A 22,447-nucleotide genomic window follows, 5' to 3' on the forward strand; every position below is an offset into this window, starting at 1 on the left:
TTTTGGCTGTTTTTATTCTTGGCTCTGCTTATTATTGTTCCCATGTAAGTTTGTAGCTAACAAACCCAAGCATGCTTTTTTGTGACTTGTAGTTCTCCTGGGAATACTTTGGTTACTTCCCAGTGGTGATGAGTGACCTGCTGGTGCTCGTGTCTGACAGGAGAGGAACGTTTCTGCCTCAGTTCTGTCATCTTCTCCAAATCTAATGTATTGTTGTGTTTTTAGTTGCCAAGAGCAGCTGTAAATGCTCTCTTCTGGGGTCTCCCCACATCTCGTTCAATAGGGATTAGTCATGAAACATGTTACTGCCTGTCCCTGGGGGCAAGGCTGTGGTTAACCCCAGCTCCCAGGGGTGCCTGTGCTGCTGAGCCTGAGCACGGAGCACAGGGCAGTTACTTGCCCCAAATCTACAGCACTTCGTGCAAGGGCAGTGGGAAGGCTCAGCTGTCAGAATTGGTAAAAAGTGGGTTTGCTGTGCCAGCTGGGGCCCCAGAGGAGCTCTAACCCTGCTCCCTCTCAGCTCTGCCTGTGGTTCACATGCCTGTGGCTGCAGGAGGTGAGTGAGGCTGCACATCTTCCTCGGTGCTAACAGCCCAGCCCAGCCTTGGAACTGTTTGCCATGGTGAGATATAAATCATTAGAGCTGGGGATCATTATAACATTCAATAACTTCTTTATAAGGCAACCAGTTTAGACGTTAGGAGCAGCATTTGCTGGCGTGTGATTTATATTTGAAATGACTTCAATTAGTGAATGCTGTGCCTGTGTGCACAGGATTGTCCAGTATTGCAAGTTACAAGTAAAACTTGTGCTGGTTTAGAGCTCCAGGTTGCAGGTCACTGCTGACAGGCCCATTTTCCTGAGGTTTTGCACTGTTTCCCAAAGTTTCAAGTGATGTGCTCTGTGCTGTTGCTGCCACCCTGCAGAAGCTTTTAGCACCCCAGGCAAGGAGGGAAGTTGTGTTTGTTTCTGAGTCTCACAGTTTTTAATGGGCTTATCCTGACACCAGTGTAGCAAGAAGAGTATTATTTATCCCCAATTTATATACATGAGACACTTCCTTTAAACACAGTTGAACTTCCACGTCTGTACAGTTCTTGTCCAGAGCACTCAGGGGGCAGAAGTCAGGTGCTGTGTTGTGTCTGGAAAAGTCTGGCCTCTGTCCTAACCTCGATGTGTTCAAATGTCTTTAAAAAATCCCATTGTAATGTAAGGGCCACAGATCTGGTGCTAAAGCAGGGTCTGCACAGTGAGCAGCCTGGCTGCTGCTTTCCCCTGTTGCTGGGGGACAAGGGAGCTCCTGCATGAGCCTTCTGGAAGAATGATGACTTTGGCCTTTTTATTTCCCCCCCCCCTTCTTTTTTCTTCTTTCCCTTGTGGAATGTTGAACCTTTATTATTCCTGTAGGGCTAAGGTCAGATTTCTGTCTGCAGCACTTGAACAAATCTTTCATCTCTGACCTACCAGCACAAAACCTGCTGTTACAAAAGCCATACAGAGCAGTTCCTGGGCAGAGAAAGCACAAACCAGCTCTGTCCCCAGACAAGCAGGGGTTGCTCAGGTTGGTCTTTCTCCTTCATGAAGTGCAAGATTTTTCCTCTTTTCATTTATTGGGCCATTGGAAACAGTCCCCTCAGCTCCTGCTGCAGAGCCCTGGGCTCCATCAGATACCAAGGCACTGCTTTCTGAAAACAGAATTCAGTGCAATGACTGAACACTAAGTTAGTTACTGAGTAACTTCCCAGGAGCCCTTCTCTGCACCCTGGGAGTTACTGGTCACATTATGTGCTGGAGAGAAAGGGAAGAAAATCAGGCTTAGGGATGGCCTGATTTTTTGTACATGATTTGAAGAGGAGCTGGGATGGCTGCTGCCTGTAGAACCTCTATCATGGGTTAAATGAATGATCAGTGAAGTGTATTCAAGAGGCTCCTGTGTTCTCCTTGTGCACAGGAGATGTGGAGTTGAGGTTTTCCCAACAAAATTATCCTCATCTCCTCCTCCTTCTGCTGTTCAGCAACCAAGGGCTGAAGCTGTGTCCCCCTGGAGAATAATCTGCTCCTCACCACCACTTGAGGACTGAATGTGGCCACCAGTGAGAGGATTCTTTTTATAGGAAATGTGGAAGGAATCCCTAGATCTCCCTAGAGAGGCAACGTATAACAAATCAGAGTTGCCTGCTTGGCATTATCCAGCTGGCAGCTTAGTTTGAGGAAAAAATAGTGCCATAAAATCAGCTTATTCCTTAAGCTCAGCTGGAAACTAGTGGGAATTCATCGCACGGGAGAAGGATTTTATAAAATATTAGTATCAGGGACCACTGCATATATTTGGAGGCAGGAAGGAATTTATTGCAGAGGCTTGAGCTGGTGCAGAGTTGCACAGAATACAAGCCTCAGTCTGTGGCCTTCTGTGCTGTTTCATGAACAAAACACTAAAGCCTGAGCAAAAAGCCTGCAGCAGATCAAACAGGGCTTCCCGGTTCCTTCAGCTGTGTGAGCTGTTACTGTACAACCCTTTTTTCTCCCCCTCTGAAAGCACTACAGAATTTTTAAAGAAAACCAAATCTAACTGCTTTGTCGGGTTAAAATCTAACTGCTTTCAGTTGGATTGAATTAGCTTCTTGGCTACCCCAGAGCAAGGGCTCTTGGCCAGTGCGCTACGGCCCCGGGCTGGGGATGGCGAAGGAGCAGGTGTGGTGGCCTGAAGGATGCTCCTCTGGTGATGCCATCCCAGTGGGATGCACGGGAGGGGAGGGTGTTGGGTCCTGGGAGGTGAGGGCTTTGGCTGCTCTCTCCACTGTGGCCTCCACAGGCATCTTCATGGAATGCTCAGCTGTGCCCAGGCTGGAGCTTGTGCCGCTGCCCGGCGCCTGGGCAGGAGAACCCCGTTGTTAATCATTGACTGGTGAGACCAGGAGCCAGCCCAGCCCCCTGTTTGCTTGGCTGCTTTGCCACTGTAGTGCTGTGCCCGGTGGGAAGGAGCTACCCCAGAGGCAGTTTCTGGGGGAGGCAGAAGGTGCTGTGTGAGGGGATAGCTGGGGCCATCACCCCGTGCCCCTTGCTTTGGGAACGCTGCAGCTTCTGATCCTCACCATTTATTTTCCTTTGACTTTCAGAACTTCCCTATGGACACGGCTGGAATGTGGAACCAAGGCATTAGATTTGCTTTTCTGGAGAGAAAGCGGGAGGTAGAAAATCTGAGCTAGCTGTGCTCCCTTTGGACAAGCCTTCAGATTCCTAGAGGTAACCAAGCCAAACGCCAGTTCAGCGTGTGTCTCTGGGGTGGCTGTGCCTGGTGCAGGGTGTCTCTGTAACGCAGCAGCTGCTGGGCAGACCTGTGTGCTTGCCCCTCTGTGTGTCTGTAGTGTGCAGGCAGAGAATGGAAATAACATTCTGTGGTGTTCACACTTGGTTTGCTGTAAATCAGGAAGGAGGAGACCTTCCAGAGGTGTGAGGTAGTGGACGTGGCAGGAGAAGAAACAGTAACCCTGGAAAACCAAGTGTTGAAGTGGTGTGTTTTCTACTGATCCTTGCTCCTCACCAGGGACTAACTCAGCTCCCAGGTTTCTTCCAGAGCATCTGCTGCCAAAGTCCATCTGCTCCCATCCAGAGGCACCCTTCTGTGACAGCATGAAAACAGGAAGGAGCAGGATATATCTTGGAAAATATTAAAGCCACATTGAAATGTTTAACTTTGGGTTGCAAGCAGCCTCGGGCACCTGTGATTACACAAGCAGCCTGGACTGCAGGGCTTCTCCTCTGTATCTCTGGCATTTTGCATAGGGAAATGATGAATGTAACCAAGTGAGTGAGCAAGGGCAGAGCTGAAGTTATACCAGAAAATTTATCTTTAAGATGCTAAATTGATGAGTGTGTTATAATGTGTAAAGGACCAGTCTCACTCCTGGTGTGGACATGAATGGTCTTGTGTCACCTCTGGCATCCCCAGCAGTCCAAGACAAGCCCAGATGGGAACTGGATGCTGCCCCCATCCCAGAGCCTCTGCACCCACTTGCCCTAAAGCTGGAGCTGCAGCAGCAAGGTTTGTTCTTGGGGCACTTTTGTCTGTGGAAAACATAGAGCACAGGGAACCTGGAGTCTGCATGTCCTTCTGTCTGGGCCTCTTGGACTGTAATAACAGAGCCATCCATTAAACTGTTTTTATAATAGAAGAAGTTTTATAACAGCAGAAAGCATCTATAGCTGCCAGAAAACCACTATTCTTCAAAAGATAAGGTGGCTTTATGGCATTTCCCTGGCAGGTCTCACAAGGCTGAGTGAAAGTAACTGCTCCCAGAGTTCCAGTAATAAGTTTGGTTTGGGATGTGTGGCACTTGGTGGAGCTGCCTGGGATAAGCACTTGGATTTTTCTAATTAAAGGCTGTTAGTCATGGGCATATTTTAAAAACTGTTTTACACAGAGTATTAACCAGCTCTTACTGGTAGTTATTCTGTGTCCCGATCTGAGATTTCTTGCCTCTCTATTTGTACTGAGTCAAACAGGGGAGGGAAAAGTAGTTTTCTGCTTTTAAAGAGCAGCTTTCTTCCTAAACCTGTTGTGGGGAGGAGGCCAGTGAGGACTTCTTCCTTAGTCTGAATTCTCCTCTGTGTTCTCCAGGCCACTGGATAACATGTGCTAATTGTAAAGGACCTGAAAACGAGCAGCATCATTAGGTGGTTTTCTTTCTGAAATTTTGACTCCTTTAGAATCTGTAATTGTTTAATGCTCTTGAATATTTTTGAGCCTGTCTTTGTAGCCTGTAAAAACAGAATGGATGGCATCTTTCTGGCATCAAATGAGCTTGCTAAAATTAGAAGCAAAAAAAGAAAATTGTGATGAAATAAGCAGGAATGAAGAGGAAACGACTGGCAAGAAGTGCAAACATTTGGGCTGCAGCTGGGATTTCTGGCAAAGGCAGGTTTTTGTGAAGTGCTTTCAGAGGCAGAAATAAAAATAAGTGTTTGGTGTTTAGTAGATTAAGGAGTCATGATGATGGAAGCCAAGAGAAATTTCTGAGGCTGAATAAGGCAAGTCAGGGAATGGAAGGAGAATGGGGAGGTGTGCTGCCTGCAGGATAGTTCTGGAAATGGCAGGAAAGGAGGAATCTCATTTTTGGAGCCTTCAGAGATCTTGGCAAGAGAAATACTGATTAGCAGAAAGTGCATCTTCCAGTCATTTAAAGGGCCTAAAAGAATCTGATATGTTCTCCTGTTTGCCTCCCTGTTTGGAAGCTACAGCTGGAAGTCCTAGGGGATCAAAGTGCTGATTATAGATTAGGGGCAAGAAAAAAGTGCTAAGAGAGAGACAGTGACTTGCAGAGGTGCTGGGGTCACTGATGTTCAGCAAGCCACGCTTCTGTAGGTGTGCTGTCCTTCCATTTCTCTCACCCTTTCAATGATTGTGTGAAAGTGATGGAATTTGAAGACTTCAGACATTTGTCTGGAATTTCTGAGTATTTCACAGTCTGCTCAGAGGAGCAGCTTTTATTTCCAGACATCTTGTGTCTCAGTGGAAGCTGCGGTCACTGAGAGCGCAGAGCTCATCTGTGTCTTGAGTGGGCAGAGATTTCTGTCCAGAAACTCCTGGATGGACATCTGGGAACCTGTGCTAGAGCAGCAGCTGCTGACCTACCACACGTGCCTGTGATACCAGACACTCTGCACTCACCTTCCCCAGATTTCAGACTGCCCAGGGTCCCCTGGGACAGCCAGGAGGGTTGCCTGCTAGAGCAAAGAGTCTCTCAGATGATAGTTTGGTAGCGATGAGATCTCACGGTGTGTGAAGCAGATGGGTCAGGTGCTGCAGACTGTGCAACTGGTTGGAATCTGAGGAATTTCAGCTAATATTGACATCAGATGTTTACCCCTTGATAAGAACCAGGTCGTTCACAAACATGCACATGACATAATACGGGTAGGTTGGTCACGGTGTTTGCTTTGCATTTTGCACACTTATTGTTCTTGTTGCTCAGAGAACAGTTGCATCTTGTGGTTTGACAGGGTCTAGAACCTGGGTTTCCCTCCTTTATCTCCATGGAGCCATTGGTTTAAAAAGAGCAGTTTTACAGAAATACATTTTGGAAGTATTCCAGGTGGCTCCATGTTAGCAGGGTGTTCCCTTCATCCCCTGAGTGTTTTGGAGGGGAAAATCCTGTTTGGTTTTCCAACGTTAGATTCCTCACCCATGAACACCAACAGCCCAGTCTCAGAAGGGGGTTTGAACTCTGCTTGTGTTTATGGAGGGAAATTCTCATTCTTGCTTCTCTGATGGAAGGTTGTGCTGGTAACTGAAGGGAGCTGCCCAAGTGTGCAGATGTGCTGGGGGCTGGTGTTCCTGGGCTGCTGAGGGGAAATCAGAGGCCTGATAGAGAAAACACCTGTGTTTCAGATGGGTGACACTTTGGGTAAGGATTGTATGGAACTGCAGGTGAGTTATGGATTAATTAGCATCTAACACAACCTAAATGAGGTCAAACAAGAACAAACCATAAGTTGAAGAAAGTTTGCCCTTAAAAGCTGGTAGCCTGTTAATTTGCTGCAGGGTTGAGTTGCTGATTTTTCTCTGTACAGAGTTAATTTGCCAGAGACACGAGGCTTTGACCCACTAAGTTGGTTGCAAGGAATTCAAGATTGTGCAATAAAAACCACTTTTCCCTGGAATTGAGAGGTGACTGGTATTTTAACAGTGGTCTGTGAGGGACTGGAGGCTTCAGCAGGACTTGAACCTGAGCTGATTGCTGGGGGACTGGGTTTCAGAAATATTTGGGGGAAGTTTTAATGCCAGGGCTAGCTCCTGAGCTCAGAAAACATACAGCATGGGTTGTAACATTGGGAATTTCCTGGCACTGCCTTGCTACTACTATTTTGTTTATTTATTATTGTTGTTATTATGGTGGAAACTTGGAACAATACTTGTTCTGAGATATGAGACATCATGATCTTAGCCCAGGAACAGCCCAGCCAACTGTACACAACGTCCTGTGGCATCCGGGTTTTGTTTTCCCTGGGCCATCAGCCTGCTGGGAAGGCTCAGGGAAGTCCCATTCCCCAAGGAGACCCTGGTTCTCCTCCATGCTTTTGCTCATCTCAGCTGTCTAGTTGGTCAGATCTACAGAGCAAAGAGCACATTTGCAGAGAGGGCTGTGCCCTGTGTGGGGTTTCCTGGGTAGTGCTGGAGTAAACATCATAAACAAGTGGCTGGAAGTCAAGTTGGTCTTTAAACAACAAAACAAACCTTTGGCTCTTAACAGGTTTCTGGTGGCTTTGGTTCTTCCTCAACCATGGAATTAGTATTCTTCCCTCCATCTTCTGGTCTTCTTGCTAGACTAAAAGTACCTCAAACCTGATTTTCTTTGTCTCATGGAGGTTTACAATGGAAACCCAACCAGTCTGTCTGGAATGTGCAGGTCGTGTTTCAGCCTTGCCAGGGCATTGCTGAGACCCAGTCCACAAGGGTGCTCTACCACCTTCCAGGAGGAGAACAACATCATTGTCAGTGTCAGTTGGGTTTTAAGTATGTTCATGTTTTCCTTTTCCAGACAGAAGACAGTTCTCACATAGTTCTTTAAACACATTGATTCTGCTCAGCAATTCTGCTTCCAGGGTTTAGGAAACATTTTCCCCAAAAGAATTATGACAGGTTTTCCCCAGGATGTGTTTCAGTGTTGTATCATGTAAATGTTAGCAGGGACTTCTGGAGAACAGGCTATTATTGCAGTTCTGATAATTTTTCAGTTACTTCAAGGATCTGAAATTGCAAACTTGTGCCTTGAACAAAACGGATCTGCAGAACCTCAGCCATGGCAAGAGGGGGACCAGAGGGCACCCAATGGGAGAAGTCCTCTTGCTTATCTGGCGTTTCTCCATGGAGCAGGAGGAGAGGCTGCAGGAGGCACCAGACAGGCAATGGAAGAGACTGCAGGCAATGGAAGAGGGAAAGTCCTGCAAGCTGCAGTGTCCTCCTGTGCCTGGGACAAACAGGGACTCACCTTACTACTGCTGTTTCCAAGGCAGATCTTCTCACCTTGGTCTTCTAAGCCACTGAAATTATATCTCCTATTACTTCTGGTATCATCATGAAAACCTGAGTCAAAATTTCCTCACTCTGTTGCCAACCTGACTGTAAATCAAGAACAAAGAAGCTTGAAATAATGGGAGAAAAGAAATCTTGGCAAACACTGGTGCAGGAAACCAAGAGAGCACTTTCATTGGTACATGTAAACCAAAGCACAACTGTTCTGGACATGCTACACACAGCTGTGAAGGGTTAGAGCCACGTTCTCCTGGTAAGGCAGGGGAGCTCTGCTGGCTCCAGTGGAACAGGGCCAGCACAGCCCAGACAGTCTCAGCCCGGTCTATTAATAGCAAGTCGAGTTGTGGAGCTGCTGGGAGAAGTTCCACTGGAACGCAGCTTTTGATTAAAAAAACAGAGATAAGAATGACAGATGAATCTGCCTTCTGCCTCTCTGGTGGAACATGGTCCTGTGCACTTCCCAGCACCTCCAGAGACCACCGGGCTCGCGCGGCTCAGCGGGAGGCAGCGCTCCCTGCCGTGGCCCAGATAATGTCACAGTGGTGTGATAGCAACTGTGGTACTGTCTGATTCTGCTTCTAGTGTCAGTGTAATAATCCTTTCAGCTGCTTTTCTTTCTCTGTAGCTGCAGAAAACCCAAGGCTTTCCTTTCACCAGCTCTCCAAGGCTTTTATTTCTTTAAATTCTTCGGCGCACCGTGGAGGAGAGGATGGGGATTGTCAGCAGCAGCTATTGATGCTCCGTGCTTCCTGTGTGACCCTGTTATTCAGGGATAGACAATTAAATTTCACAGCTGCACTTTAGATCATCTCTAAGGAGAGTTTTAACTTCTCCAGACGTCCTTGAGTTGGTTTCTTGCTGCAATTTCAAAAAAAGCCCAGCAGAAATTCTCACTGTGTGGTGGTGTGCGTTTCCCAGAAACTAGTTAATTTATTTACTGCTCCCCACCAGTCCAAGTTCCCTTTAGAGATTAACTTGTGTGTTTTGGCTTCTGTCCATCTCTTCCTTTGGCTCAAAATGAATGATACCAGGACTGTCTTTGAAACAAGGCAGGAATGGGAAGTTTTTTGATTAAACAGCTACATCACCCCTGAAACCTTGCTCTCTGCCAGCTTCCTGGGGCCCCACTGGAGAAGTGTGGGACTGGGAATGGCAGATGAAAGGTCTGGTCAGTCAGCCTTTTTGAAGAAAACAGGCATGTAACATTCTGGTAGGATTTGGAAACAGTTTTCATCTCCTCAGATGTGTCACATGGAGCAGCTTGTCACCAAAGGTTTTCAAGACTGCTTGCTTGCTTTTATTAATGAGACGGTCTTTAGAACTGGTTTCGGTGAGAGTTACTGCAGGAGGTCAGTGGCTAGTGCCTGTCTGGCCGGAGAGGTTCAGCCTTTGTCAGGGCTTGTATTACCTGAGAGCATGTCAGCAGGGTGTGGAGGTGGCTGAGGGGGTCACCCTGGCAGGGGGGACATCCCCTGTGTGTCTTCTCTTGGCCTGACCAGTGGGCTCAGTGCTCAGGCTGACCCTGCATGGTGTGTAGCAGAGCACGTGTCCAGTGCTGCTGAGAAGCAAGGGCTGCTTTCTAGCCTGTGAAAAGTGTCTTGGTTGTACATGAATAAGCTGGTGTTTCTCCTCGTACATCTACTGTGTTTGCAGGGGGGCTCTTAGCATCAGCCATAAAAACATTTGTCATCTGAAATCTGATTTGTTACTGACAGCAGAACCTCCCTTCCAGATGCTCTTGTCCAGCCACTCTCTATGAGCCTCTGGGAGAGGTTTCCAAGATGGGTATTTCTGAGTGTGGCTGGGAATGGCATGGGCACTCACTCAGACACAAACCCTTTTAATGAAATAAAGTCTGGTTTGGTTCTTGCCCCCCTGAGAAACAACGGAAGCCTTTAAGGGGAGTGGACAAGGAGACTGATTATAATAATTATTACTTTCTATGTGATAATTCTTCTGAGTTAATCACTGGCTGCCCGTGGAGCAAGGCTGTGCCCAACTGACTGTCCATGAGTTCGTATTTCTGTGGGAGATTTTCTGAAAGGAAACATGGGTTTTGGGGCACATTTTGTGTGAAGTCATTGCTGTCATGGAGTTGCAAACCCCCCCAGGCTGTTCAGAGCGGGGCTGCATCCAGCTGTGTGGGAGCTGGGCATTTTTGCAAGGGCAGCTCAAAGTCACCCTGAATCTTCATCCAGGTGCAGGTTGTATTGGAGCACCTCCAGGATTAGGCAGCATCTGAGCTGGGGTTTTCAGCCTCTCAGATTTATTTCTAGGCAGATTCAGAAACCAGTTTTGGTTCTGGCCCTTGGTATTTTGCAATCATAACGAGAGGGCATCTTCTAATTGTATGTGTGGTCTTTTAGATGTAATGAACATCTAGAGAACTCTTCTTGCTAAAGGCTTATTTGCTCTGTTTGGGATAGAGGAAGTGATCAACCCAAGATCCTGATCATTACTGAAGCCAGAAATTTACTTCTAGCTACTCTAAATAGTATTTTTGAGCTCTCACCTAGAGCATATGTGTGATGTTCACTGCCTGATCTCCCCCAGCTGCAACCAGAATCCCCCCACTGAGCCTTGTTCACATGTTTCTCTTTCCTTTTAGGATCCTCTAGATATGATTGGAATGTGATTACGGAGAAAAATGTGCTTTTCTAATGGCTGGATTGTGGACATTTAATCAGGCTCTGATTTCTGGCAATGCTGCAACATGGCCTCGTCTGGGAATGAGATAGAAAGATGGGCTCACAGGCAAGGTGGCAGAACTGGGGAGCTGGCAGAGCCTGTGACCTCTGCTGAAACTGGTAGTGGTTTTTCACCAGTGAAGCTGCTGGGCAGCACAGATCATCTCTTGCACCTTCCTGGAAGGGCAGACTCTGCTTACAGCTCTTTCTCAGGGGGGTCGAATGTTCCAGAGTATCCCAGCCTGTTGTGCTGTGGTGAGAACTGCAGTTTGGCCCCCGAGCAGGGACCATACATGGACTCTGAGTATGTCAGAGGGATTTATCATCTCAGTGCAGCAAACTCTGACCTCAGGTGCCTGCACCCAGACAAGGCACCAGGGCTGAGCACCCACAATCGTGCTCTCAGCACAGGTCTCACTGAGTGCTGTGGGAGCCCTCCTGCCCCAGGAACCTTCAGTCAGGGCCCCCTGCCCCAGGCTGCACCTCCTCCTTCTCCTCCCACACGACTCGACAGCTATAAAGTCACAAGACACCTTGAGAACTCCAGAGGGAGATGTCACTCAGGAAGTCCCAGCAAGTGTGGTGTGCAGCCAGCTCCTTGTGTGCAGGATAACCACAGGGAAGTGTCCTGGAGCCAACACAGGGATGAAATCACTGAGCAGGATAGAGTGGCTACTGGGAGAAATGCTCTGGAAAACAGGAGCGTTTCTTCTGATTCTACAAACGAGCTGTTTGTATCAAAAACTCAGGGGTTAAAGACAGAGGAAGATGGAGAGTGGAGCCCATCCCAGCAGCCTATACGGAGAAACAATCCACACATTTTCAGCAGACCTTCTTCATTCATTTTTCAGGAGTATTTAAAGACTGGCTCTGTGGTTAATGTCCCTAAAATGTCCCTTTCTGCTTATAGTTCAGTTCATGCTTCTAAAACTGCTGAAGAGATGAAGTCCAGGTCCCATCACCCAGTGCACACCTGCCCCAGCCCTGTTAATGATACACAAGAAGACAAACAGTCTCCCTGCAGTGCAGCTCCTAGGGGCATGGATCTGCCAAGCCCAGTGCCAGGACCCAGCCAGCAGTGCCAACCCCGTCCTGAGTTGTGTTCAGACTTGGATCAAGATGTGTTTGAGGACAGTTGTGACTTAAAATGTATGGAGAATGCTCTTCTGATGCAAAATGCTTCCAGGAAGCCGAGCAGTCGTACAGGTGAACACCAGTGCTGTGGCTCTGAAGGAGAAACTGAGAGTGATGCTGGGGAACTGCTCCTGAGCCAGCAAGCCAAGATGCAGGGACAATCACTGTCCTGCAGCTACGTGGGGGCAGAAGTGGAGCAGCCTCCCCGCGAGGGGTCGGAGCAGGGAAACAAGCAGTGCTCTGGCAACACTCCCCAAGGGGCTGTTTTCAGACCAAAGGAATGTTCCACAGCTCAGTTTTTACGTGAAGTCAAGAAAGAACAAGGGGCTCAGAGCAGCAGCCCTGACCCTAGCATGCATCCAGAAGAAGCACCTGTTGTTCAGAAATACCAACCAGAATTTCCAAACCAGTTCTTAAGACAGCTTCGGGATGATCTGGCTGGTGAAGAAATCACCAGGCAGACAACCCCCATGCTTTACTACCTTTCTGGGGGGAAAACCACCAGCATCCTGCACCACCACAAGCTGACCCAATGTAAAAAGGACTCCAGGAGCCCACCAAAGGAATTTCCAGCAGGCAGCTACTCTGGCCCAGCATGGTGTCTGGAGATGCGAAGGGCAGGCCATCAGCTTCAAAGGACCAACCACCACCAGTGCAGGGCTGGTGATCTGCTTGAGGCCAAAGGCCTCATTCCTGGGAGTCCTGCTTCATCCATGGATGAGAGTTTCAAAAATGACTATAGAGAGAAACTTAAAGTGGCTCAGAAAAAGGTTCTGAGAGAAACCTCCTTTAAAAGAAAAGACTTACAGATGAGTTTGCCTGTTAGACTCAGACAGAAACCCTCTAAAAGGCCTTCAATTGGACACCTTAGATCTTTCTCTTTGTCCAATGCAAGTGAGGATGCCCAAACTGTTCCTTGCTCCCCTTCTTGTCTGGAATCCTCGGGAAGTTTCTATAGAGAAGAAGAAATGAAGAGGCCACAAACAGGTCGAACAGGGGGAAGGAGAAGGGTGACAAAGGAGCAAAAGCAGCTGTGTTATTCTGAACCTGAGAAACTTGACCAGCTGGCAGATAAGGAAGTGTCATGGAGTCAAGTCAGGGATGAAATCACTGAGCAAGATATAGCAGCAGCCAGGAGAAAGACGCTGGAAAACAGAGGGAGGGCCCTTTCCAGTTCAGGTATCTCCAGGACGGAGCTGAAGCAAATCCAGCAAACTGCACTTCTGGAATACATGGAGCGAAAGATCCACCAGAGGCCGGGCAGCTGGCAGCACCTGCTGCAGCAGCCACCCCTGCAGAAGAGGCTCTTGCACCCCAAGTGGCCTCCTGGCAAGGTCTCCAATCCAAACGGGAGCAGGAAGGTGCAAAACAATGAGATTTTCCACCAAGTTTTCTCTGAAGAAAAACCCGCGGGGGTTTTTCCTCCATCGGCTTTTGTTCCCCCGCTGAGCAGGTGTGACCCCAGCTCTGCTGCTGCCGGGACAGGGACCTCGCAGCACCACCCACCTCCCAGCAAGGACAGGAGCCCCACCAGCAAGGGTGGGTCAGCTGAAAGTCTCCCACAGGGAGATGCTCCTGTGTCTGGGAGAGCTCAGGAGAGATCAAAATCAACTCCCCCGTACGCACAGGTAAGAAAGGGATGAAGGAAGTGATTCCTGTTTGAGTCCAACTCATGGCTGTCAACCTGTTTTAGAGAAATATGGGACTGTTCACGTGAACATCTGCTGAACATCAGGAATGAGGAATTGAGACTTCATTTTTTTTTTTTTTTTTTTTTTAAATTTTTTTTCTGGTATGCAGTAGAATCCTAGGATGATAGACTGGTTTGGGTTGGAAGGGACCCTAAAGCTCATCCAGTCCCACCCCTGCATGGGCAGGGACACCTCCCACCAGCCCAGGCTGCTCCAAGCCCCATCCAACCTGCCCTTCAACACTGCCAGGGATGGGGCAGCCACAGCTTCTCTGAGCAACCTGGGCCAGGGTCTCACCACCCTCACACTCAAGAATTTATTCCTAATGCCCAACCTAAATGCCCCCCTTACAGTTTTAATACATTACACCTTTTCTTGTCACTCCCTGCCCTTGTCCCAAGCCCCTCCCCAGCTTTCCTGGAGCCCCTTCAGGCCCTGGAAGGTGCTCTCAGGTCTCCCTGGAGCCTTCTCTTCTCCAGGCTGAACACCCCAACTCTCCCAGCCTGTCTCCAGAGCAGAGCTGCTCCAGCCCTCTGGTCACCTTCTGACCCTCCTCTGGACTCTCTCCAAGAGCTCGCTGTCCTGCTTGCATTGGGGGCTCCAGAACTGAGCACAAGTAGAGAGATGACAGATGAAGGACAGAAGCCACATATTCTTAATCTGCAGAAAAAGCTGTTGTGTAGCTGGTTGAAAGCAAAATGCCTGCTCTGCTTTGCAGTGTCCTGCAGATAATTTCAGGGCATTTTGGGAGAAGTGCTACCAATTTTAATTAATTAAATATTTGTGATTAATGATGACAATTTGCTATTCTCTGAAGCATTTTGTAACAAATTACTGCAGACAAAGAAGGTGTTCTTTCATGTGAAAAGTTGCAAGAGAATTGCACGAGGGTGGGAACTTAATGCCAGCATTGAAACTGAAGCCGTGTTGGTCTGGGGGTTCAGCAAGTGTCGAGACAGGGAGGGGGAGAAGTCTCTGCTTTTTACAAATGGGCAACCTGTTTGGCTCCTGAACCAGAAGGTGTCAGTATTACTGCCCAGGAGAACTAAGAAGATAAAAGGCTCAGAAAAACAGTCTAATATACTACTGAAATTACCCAGCAGAAGAGGCTGTCACACCCCCAGCAGAGCTGCCTGCTTTCTGAACTGGTAGGAGAGGGAGTGAGAGGATGTATTTTGCTGCCAGCTCTTTGGTTTTCTAGGAAAAAGAGCTGGATGCTACACAGGAAGAGCATAATAGCAATTTCTTTAATAAAAGGAGATAGTAAGTTCACCAAGGTTTTTATTTTTGAGTTTGCTTAAGAGATCTGCTGTTGGCTTGTGTTCCTGGGGATAAACAGGGGAGTGGAACCAAGGGTCTGCCTGGCGTGGAGGTGCTGGTTGTCCCCGTGTGCTGTGTTCCTTTCCAGGGCTCTGGTGGCTGTGCAGTGACACCCTCTCGGTGTGTCGGGAGCTCCCTGGACACCCCCAGGTAAGGCTTTGGTGGCTCTGCCGGGGCTGCTTCTGTCCTCCTGTCTGCGGATCCTTCCCGGGCCGTATGGGAATGTCCCTCCCCTACACAATTTGTTTCGATTTGGGACAGTATTTAAGGTAATTTCTACTGTGTGGAGCACAAGCGGGGAAGGCAGAGGGTACCCGGGCGGCTCTCCCGGCGGCTGCCGCGCTGCTGCCCGGCCCTGGGCTCGCAGCTCCCTCCTCTGAGCTCCGGCAAACACGGCGCCTGCAGCAGCAGCTGCTGTGCCCGGCCCTGGGGGTGCTCACAGAGCTTTTGGGCTGTTTTTTGCTGGAGGAAAAATAGGTTTGTTCATTCGGTCGCGATTACCACAACAGCCCTTGGATGCACAGGCTGTTCCCACAGGCAGTTCCATGGATGCACACGTGAACCTCAGCAGGTGCAGGAGATGGTCAACACGTACTGCAACCATCCTGTGTCCCACAGCACCCCTGTATTCTTGCAAATTCTGGTCCAAAGTGTATTTTTAAATTGCATCTATCTACTCATTCTGCCATCACAGATGTAATTGTTGATGTCCTGCAGGCAGTAGCTTTTCCCATCCAAGTTTCTCCTCAAGTGTTGCATCAGAAAACTGAAAGCACCAGGTCAGATTCCAAAGACAAAGTTTGACCTTAAACTACTTAATTGAAAACATTTAATCAAACTTTTACTCAAGTCTAATGGCTGTTTCAAAGCAGAAGCCTCAGATGAGCAGTGTTTCTGTTGGCAGTGAGTTCACCCACGGAGAAGGAAGGACTGGATGTCCTCTCTAGGAAGGGCCCAGAAGTGATGCTCAGGAGACAGTGATGCTGTAAACCTGTCCTCTTGGGCTGACACATTCCCCCTGGGGAAGTGAGAAGCTGTAAGGAACAAGATGATGAAGGTTTGCCCTCTGGTGATACAGGTGCTGTGTTACAAGAGGGTTGGTGGGGAGGGCACAGAGTGCAAATCCTCTTTCTTACTGCCAGGTGCTGCCCAGAGGGGGCCTGAGAAAGGTCTCAGCAAGCCCTGGTCACCACCAGGGTCTCATCCTGTGGGCACTGACCTCACCAAGGCAGGGGGTGGCTCTGTGTGTCCATCCCTTTGTCAGGCAGCACCAGGGTGATGTTTTAGGGCACTTTTAACTACAGGTTTATTTCAGAAAATGTGTGATGGTCATAATTAGAAAGTGAGAATGGGGATTCAAGCAATCTGGAGTGGTGCAGCTGGACATTTTATTTACTCTCTTTTTTTCCCAAGGAAAATTAATAGGCATTATGGAATCTGAGTTTAAATAACTGGGAAAATAATGGCAATTACCTGTAGCTGCTTAAACAGTCTACAGAAATATTTGTTACAGAGGAGGTGTCTGAAATAAAAGGAAGTGTTTCCTTTCTTACAGTTTCCATGATCCTCAGAAAGATGCATCTAAGAACCAGGAATATAAAGACAATGGCATAATTGGACGTGTGTGTTGTCAGGATAGTAAGGAGCTACCTCATGAAACCCCTATTCCTGCCCCAAGAAGTGGAACCAAGGAGGATGCTCGGGCGGAGGAGGAAAGCAGAACTAATTCTCCAGATGGCAACACTTCAATAAATTGTGGAGAGCAGCAGCCTGCAGCTCCTCAGGAGACAGTAACGTACAGCCACACCAGGCAAGCTCTGCCTCCCCAGGGTGACAGAGATACAGCCAAAGGGTCATCTGTGGAGGACACCTCTGTGCACAACAGCCAAGGTGAAGTTCTCCCCGAGACAGAGGTGGATCTGCCCAAAAGCAGACTGCAGGCTCCTGAAGACCAGTGGTACCAAGAACTTGCTCTGGAGATCATTGCCAAAGACAGTTCTCTGGTTGATATTCTCATGCCTTATCCTGTTAGAAGAACTGTTCTGGACCTGATGGAGGGTCTGTTTCCTGTCAGTGTTTCCATGCTGGATAGATCACACAGGACCGAGGGGGATGTACAGCATGCACGGGCCAACCAGTGAGTAGACAAAACAAATCCTCTAGTATTTGAAGCTATTCCAGTGTATGAATATCATGTGTACACTAGTGGTAAGGTGATTTGAGCAAACTGTTTTATTTTTGCTCCATTAGCAAGGTATTTTAGCTTTCTGATTTACATATCAGGAGATATCTGAGGCTATGACAGAAGAAATGTGGTTCAGTGATGCCTTATTGAAGGAACTGTGACAAACCTGGGCTGCAAATCTTTTTTGAGAGAGGAAAGTGATTCTGAAGTCAAGGTGGATAAAGCCATGAACACACTGTTTGAGAACAAAGTTCTGAGTGTTTGTCACGAGTGTTGATTTTCTGTTCCAATAGCAGGAAAAGTAGTAGAGATGCAGCAGCAGAGTGTCCTGAATCTGAACATGGTGCTGAGCAGAGTGAGGATCCTACCCCTAAGGAAAGCCAAGTCCTGACCAGGAGCAGAGACAGCACGAGAGACCTGGATGACATCACATCTAAGAAGGTATGTAGATGGCATCATGGAGACAGTAGTTTCTTCACCACAAAGAGGTTATTATTAATGTCACATGTATTAATGTGGGTAGTTTTGTGAGTCACTTTTATCCCAGTAATAATGTTTCACAGATAACTTGGAATCCATTTTTTTCCAGTAGATGGAGTCCTGGCAAACTGGTATGCTGACCATGCATGGTGGTATTTAAATTCTGCCTGGTTGGATTCAGATCTCTGCTCTCACCTCCTTCTCTTCAGCAGGTGGTCAGGGATGGGTTGTACCTAGAGCAAGCACACAGGGTTGGTTTTAGATCCCCCTGCAAGGCCACCTCCTGTGCAGCAGCTGACTCAGAGTTTAGCACCCAGATCTGGTCTCAAGAGCTATAAAATTCATAACAAGCAGCCTAAACAAGAAATATGTGTTGCTCAGAGAAGTGGCAGCGGGTCCTGTACGCTGCAGTGCCCTAGGAGTGCCCACAGGAGCAGGGGACAGAGGTAGCTGCAACTAGAACGGAAAGGTGGCAGGGGAAGGGCAACATGTAGCTTTGAAGAATTAGAGAAAGGTGTGGTTTTTTTTTTTTCCTGTAGAACCCTGGCCATGCTCCACCCCAGGGAATGCCAGACTGCCCTCCTGAAACTCATGCTGTGCACCTGAGGACATTCTTTGTTACCCACTTGTCTCATGGCTGCTCCTGGTCACGGTGGCACTGGCTGATTTCCAAGAAGCTGTCAGGATGTTTTCCTGCTCCAGTCTCAGGGCCTTTTTCCGTATCAAATTTCTGTCTCAGCCTCCTCTGTTTGCTGGGCTCCCCAGGCACTGGGGCTTGCTGGGCTCCCCATGGGATGGGCTTTTTCTGTGCATATTATAAATGGAATTGCAGCCCATTCTTGTAGAGCTTGGTCACAGGGCTGTGACTTGCTGCTCACAGCTTAGAGCATAACTGTGTAATCATGTTGTAATCTGTATTGCAGCTCAGTGCTGACTGATTGGAAGCCCTCTGAGCTAGGGATTCTATCACCAGTTAAGGTGATTACCAGTAATTTGCTTTTCAGAGTTTGAGAATTAAGTACAGCTTAGATTTTTTTTTTTTTCTTTCCCAGAGCTTAAAATTATTTTGAAAGTCCAAAAGTCTTTCACCAGAGAGGGTGACAGGACAAGGGGGAATGATTTTTAAACTGAAAGAGGGGAGATTTAGGCTAGATATTAATAAGAAATTCTTCACCATGAGGGTAGGGAGGTGCTGGAATAGGTTGCCCAGGGAGGTTTCATTGACATCCAGCGACAGGACAAGGGGCAATGGGTGCAAACTGGAGCATAGGAGGTTCCACGTAAATATCAGAAAAAACCTTCTTTCCTGTGAGAGTGACAGAGCCCTGGGACAGGCTGCCCAGAGAGGTTGTGGAGTCTCCTTCTCTGGAGACATTCAAAACCTGCCTGGACACGTTCCTGTGTGATGTGCTCTGGGTGACCCTGCTTTGGCAGGGGGGTTGGACTGGGTGATCTTTAAGGTCCCTTCCAGCCCCTAAGATTCTGTTGTTGATGCCCCCTCCCTGGAGGTGTTGGAAGGGCAGGTTGGATGGGGCTTGTGCAGCCTGGTCTGGTGGGAGGTGTCCCTGCCCATGGCAGGGGTTTGGAACCCGAGGATCTTTGCGGTCCCTTCCAACCTTCCCCATCCTATGAAAGCCTGGCAAAGACACTGTGAGGAAAATCCATTCTCCAGAAAGGACAGGGACCGTCTGGCAAGGCCAGCTTTCTGTGACCTGTTTCCCTCTGCAGCTGGAGCTGCTGTCGTGGCTGCGGGGGAAGCTGCAGGCGCTGTGGGAGCGGCGGGAGCAGGTGGTGCGGGCGGCGCGGGCCAGCGCGCGGCGCGGGCGGCAGCTGGAGGCCACGCTGCGCGGGCTCTGCAAGCCCAACGAGTTCGAGCGCTACATGATGTTCATCGGGGACCTGGAGAAGGTGGTGAACCTCTTGCTCTGCCTGTCCAGCCGCCTGGCCCGCGTCCAGAACGCCATGAGGAGGGTGGATGGCAGCACGGATGCTGAGGAGAAGGTGAGTGAGGAAGGAGCAGGGTGTTTCACTTCTCCCATGCGCTGCTTTCCAGGTGGGGCTGTGCTTGCCCGGCAGCTCCACGCAACAGCTGTTGAGGGATGGGTGAATCCCAGCCAGCTGTTGCCCAGGCAGTGCTTGGTGCCAGGGGATGGGCTGTGTCTCCATGGCCAAAGCAGAGTGGACCTCTGGGGTGGAGCACAAGCTCAGGGCTGGAGTGAGCTCTGCAGCTGGTGTTGGGGTAGCCCAAGGGGGTGTGAGCCAGAGGGGGGTGCCTTGGAACCCTCAGGCTGCTCCCTGTGGAGGAACTCCAAACCTGGGCTTCAGAATGTTCTGGAGTTTGTTTTTTTTTTTCCACTTGTCATTTCCATGTGGTAATTGCTGCCTTTGAAATAGCATTTCCCTTAGTGGGCTTGTCTCACCTGCAGCAGCAGGAGGAGGATGTGGTAACAACTTGAGATAAAATTCCCTGTATTTCAACTCAACTAGCCAGTTTTGCTGGAAAATTTGGAATTGTCTCATGTCACCAGGAAATCTTTACAAGTCTGAAAAGTCTCTTTTTTTTGCTAGAGGAGACAAGCCAAATTTAGCACAGGAATTATGTTTTTCTGCTGTCCTCACTGCTTTTAGACATGGTTTTATCACTACAATACCTGCTGTTCTCTCTCATTTGAAATAACTTTTAGGGTGTCAGTCATGACTGCTGCTCTGTGCTATATTTATGGATATTGTCCTGAGATTGGCTGTTTCCAGCAGAGCTACCCCTGCAAAAATCATTACAGCTGAGAGAATTCACTAAAATGTAAAGGGTATTAAAATCCTGTAGAACAGGGAAGGCTTCTTATGGGTTTGTTAAAAGGAAACTTGATGAACAGTTACTGTCTGCATCAAAGAGACTTTATCATGTTTCAAAATGACACGTCATGTCATTTTCAAAATGACTTTATCAAGTGTTTTAAGCATTTAATAGAAATCACACCTTTTAGAATGACATTGAGACTCTGGCCACGTGCAGCTCGCAAAATACAAAGGCATGTGTGCCTTGAAGAGCTTCTGACTGAATGAAGACAGGTACAGGATACTCTGAAATTACCAGAATGTGAGCTATGTTGATGAGTTTCCTGAGGGCAGCAAGGAAGCAGTGAGCCTTGATGGGCTTTCCTGCCTGTCCTTGCCTTAGAAGCCACAAGAGCGAGTAATTCAATCGAGAAAAAGCTCATGTGGAACACAAAGCCCCCAAGAGGAAGTAATTAAACTAAATCGACTGTGGCTTCCAAATGAAGATCTACAGTCTGCCAGGAATGATGAGTTTTCATAGTGTGCTGCTTTGTTTTTCCATCCCATTAGCAATCGCTGAATGAACGGCACCAGCTCCTGTCGAGGCAGCGCGAAGACGCAAAAGACCTGAAAGAGAACCTGGATCGCAGGGAAAGAGTTGTCTCTGGCATCCTGGCCAAGTACCTGAATGAGCAGCAGCTCCAGGACTACCAGCACTTTGTCCAAGTCAAGACCTCCTTGCTGATCGAGCAGAAGGACCTCGAAGAGCAGATTAAATTTTTTGAAGAACAGTTGGAAAGCCTGGAAGCCAGCATCCCCCTCTAGCCCCCCCAAGGGGACCCTGTTGATGCACATCCTGATTGGTGACGTTTCCCTGGACATCCCCACACACTCAGCGTGGGGAATTCCTGCAAACCTGTTTGTGTCATGGTACTGACAAGTGCTGAGATGCTCTGGGATGCTCTAGGCACGCTCTGGACATGCCTTGCCCTGTGGACAGGCCAACTGCTGGTGTCCTGCAGGCTGCAGCTGGAACCGACGGGTGGGATGCATTGCTCCTGGTAACTTGGCGTGTATTTCCCCTCCTTCTTCTCTGTCCATCTGCTTCCAGATTGACATGATGTCAGTAAAAGAATGATCCAAATATTTTTCTCTAGTGGGTGGGCTGAGTGTTTGAAATGAAAAATGATGTGGGTGTTCAGATTCCAACTGGAGATCGCACGAAGCCTTGGGAAGTGTTAGGGACCATTCCAGTGAAACTCCTGCACTCGTTTCTACTGTTTATATGTATGACACAGTAAAAACACACTATAATGGAATAAAACAATTATTTCCTCTCTTGGCAGTTGCCACCCATGAGTCTCTCCTGGCTCTGCATAATCCTGGGAGGCTGTTCAGTAGGAACTCTTAGGAGGGCAGAAAAAAGGGTGGTCTGTGTAGGCACAACCTGGCAGAAACAGACAATCTGTGAGGAAGCCTTAAATTAACACTTTTAGGAACACTGACCCCTGAGCTTATTCCTGCACAGTCATTTGCAAAGTCCTCACAAAGTCATTTTCAAAGTGTTTGTCGTTCAAGCAGCACCTGCAGGGTTTGTTTTTTAGGGAGTTTCAGTTGCCAGTGGGCACAAGAAGGGCTGAGCCTGGGGGGAGGGGATGCTCAGCTGAGGTAGGTGGGACAAGTGGAGGAGATTATTCCATTTCAGTGAGGCTTTATATAAAATCCCTTGACAAAAATCTTTCAAAACTAATGTTGTGTGCTGAGTCAAAGCAGTGATGTGGCTGCATTTAAAACGTGAGTGTGGTTTTTTTCCTCTAAGTATTCAGTGAGAGGAATATTCCATCTGAGCTACATACCTAGAACAAGAAAAGGCAGCTACTAATCTAAGGCAGGTTTCTTACTCAGGCAAAGCAGATTTTAATTGTTCATGCTGGGAGGCTCCAGGAGGAAATGTGCTACTGCTGGTGTGTGTCCTGACTGCAGTGAGTACCATCTCCCCTGAGAGGAGGTGATGTCCTGTTCCCCAGGCATCTCCTGTGGGATGGTGTGAGCTCTCAGTAAGCACACAACCACCCGGCGTGGGGAGTCAACATGGGTTTAACATGGCAGTTTGGAGGGTTTTTTTGCCTCCAGTGACACTCTG

The 22,447-nt window shown here is 48.3% G+C and overlaps 1 protein-coding gene across 1 annotated transcript; it reads left to right on the plus strand.

The window, feature by feature from the left end:
• The first annotated feature begins 537 nt into the window (after positions 1–537).
• Positions 538–21,660, plus strand: SHROOM1 (shroom family member 1). Its single transcript, XM_051631544.1, has 7 exons — positions 538–556; positions 3,203–3,243; positions 14,953–15,014; positions 16,420–17,001; positions 17,343–17,490; positions 19,258–19,530; positions 20,875–21,660. The coding sequence occupies exons 1-7, from the start codon at positions 538–540 to the stop codon at positions 21,127–21,129; spliced, it is 1,380 nt and encodes a 459-aa protein (XP_051487504.1). The 3' UTR covers positions 21,130–21,660.
• Positions 21,661–22,447: the final 787 nt, after the last annotated feature.

This window comes from Apus apus, chromosome 13 (assembly GCF_020740795.1).
Source record: "Apus apus isolate bApuApu2 chromosome 13, bApuApu2.pri.cur, whole genome shotgun sequence".
Classification (NCBI taxonomy): domain Eukaryota; kingdom Metazoa; phylum Chordata; class Aves; order Apodiformes; family Apodidae; genus Apus; species Apus apus.

Bases quoted from the DNA above. Each gene is read 5' to 3' on its own strand.
- SHROOM1 (XM_051631544.1), top strand. The intron at 17,491-19,257 runs GTATGTAGATGG...TTCCCTCTGCAG, and splicing joins ATGACATCACATCTAAGAAG to CTGGAGCTGCTGTCGTGGCT. The intron at 19,531-20,874 runs GTGAGTGAGGAA...CCATCCCATTAG, and splicing joins GCACGGATGCTGAGGAGAAG to CAATCGCTGAATGAACGGCA.